Source organism: Cyprinodon variegatus, unplaced genomic scaffold, assembly GCF_000732505.1.
Source record: "Cyprinodon variegatus isolate N-32 unplaced genomic scaffold, C_variegatus-1.0 Scaffold53, whole genome shotgun sequence".
NCBI lineage: Eukaryota > Metazoa > Chordata > Actinopteri > Cyprinodontiformes > Cyprinodontidae > Cyprinodon > Cyprinodon variegatus.
In genome coordinates, this window is record NW_015150506.1 from 109,550 (window position 1) to 111,159 (window position 1,610).

The window sequence follows — 1,610 nt, forward strand, 5'->3', positions numbered from 1 at the left end:
CCAATATCGACATTGCATGCAAACCAGATAACCTTGATGTTTAAAAGGTCTGAACGCAGCATAACGAGTTTCACATCCTCTGCTGAGGAAGAACGCTCCTTAACAGTAGCTGGGATGTTCAGGTTGCTGTATCCGGCAGAACTGTTCACTTTAGCAATTTAGTGGTTCTATTTCAACCATAACTATTTTTTTTCTCTCCATTCCTCCATAAAGGCCCGATTTGTTTGGTGCACAGCTTCTGATTGATTGTGTCTGCTGATTTTTCCCACCTGAGCTAAAGATATGTGATTATTCTTGGTGCCCATCCTTTCAGTGTTGATGATAAGTCACATCCTCAGGCTTTATAGACGCGTCTTTGTTTAGCACTCCTTCCATTCTCGGCTGATGGATAGAGAGGATATCTGTGATATAAAGCTTCGAGCTTTAACCCTGATCTGTCCTCTATTCTCTAACAAACACCTAACGCCACAGAAAATTTAAATATTCTTACTGAAACCAAATTACACACAGATGACCTCCTTTTAGTAATGAGATGAGTCTGGAAGGCTGTCAGTTGCACAAAAAATTGGTGAATAGTGAAGCTTCTCTGTTATCATTGGTGAGAATACAATTGATAATTAGGAATCCTTTTCATTTCACTTCACACTTATGCGCCTCTTTGTGTTGATCAATTACAATTAGTCCTAATAATATGCGTTGCAGTTTATGAAAGTTACAGGACATAATGTGGAAGAGTTAAATGGACGTGCGTAGGAATTTTGTTGCTCACCAGTTTTAATCCAGAGTCATAATGGTGGCGTTTATCCTAAGATTTCTGCTGATTGTTATTCTGTGTATTTTGTTCTTTTTTTTCCAGTTTAATTGCTCATACGCCCAGAAAAAACCCGAGGTTGTTCCATTTCCACCCAGACCTCCGGTCAGCGAGGTCAATTTTATGATGGAGCTGTCCTTGTCTCCGTCTTTCGACAGTCCTTCCCAGGCCATCTTCCCGGTTAAGAACAATGATCAAGTCTTTGTGCAGGTAATAACACATTTCGTTTCATTTTTAAGATCATGTTGTTGAGTATCTATAGATATTTTGGAGAGATACTTGCTGTGAGCCCTCTCTGTCACACTCTTTGATCTCTTTTGGTTGGATCAACATCTGAGGATGTTTTCTCTGTTTGAGGTCAACTTACTTTAACTCATAGCATTCCTTAGCTCCGCGCTGCAGGTTTTGTTATCCCGCCTGTCTGGTTCAATATATTGGATTAGGAACCGTAATTTTGCTCCTTATTTAAAAGATGGCAAAAGCTCATGGACTAAAGGTCCTTTGGAAACGATGATTTATGATGTTGTCAGCAGGAGAGGCTTCACTGACAGCCAGAACAAAGAGTTGTCTGTCTCTGTCTCACGCTGAGGCAAAGTCCTGACTGTACAGACTGAAGCTTCAGTAATCACACAGTGTGTTTAATGTCGCATATGGCATTAAGAGGAGTACTGAAACTTGTTTTCCCATTTAGAGCACTGGGTATAGTACGGAAGAAGTTTAGGGCCACTGAAAAAAAAAAAGTTTACTGATTTTTAAATTTTATTTCAGTTTAACATGGGAAAAAAGTCTGAATTCTGAC

General features: G+C 39.7%; 1 protein-coding gene across 1 annotated transcript in view; it reads left to right on the forward strand.

Moving 5' to 3' along the window:
* Positions 1–1,063, forward strand: part of LOC107082413 (transforming growth factor beta receptor type 3-like) — a 13,736-nt gene extending 12,673 nt beyond the window's left edge. Inside the window, exon 6 of the mRNA XM_015371094.1 lies at positions 857–1,063. Coding sequence (XP_015226580.1) covers positions 857–1,063 — 207 coding nt within the window. The remainder of the gene's footprint in view (positions 1–856) is intronic.
* Positions 1,064–1,610: the final 547 nt, after the last annotated feature.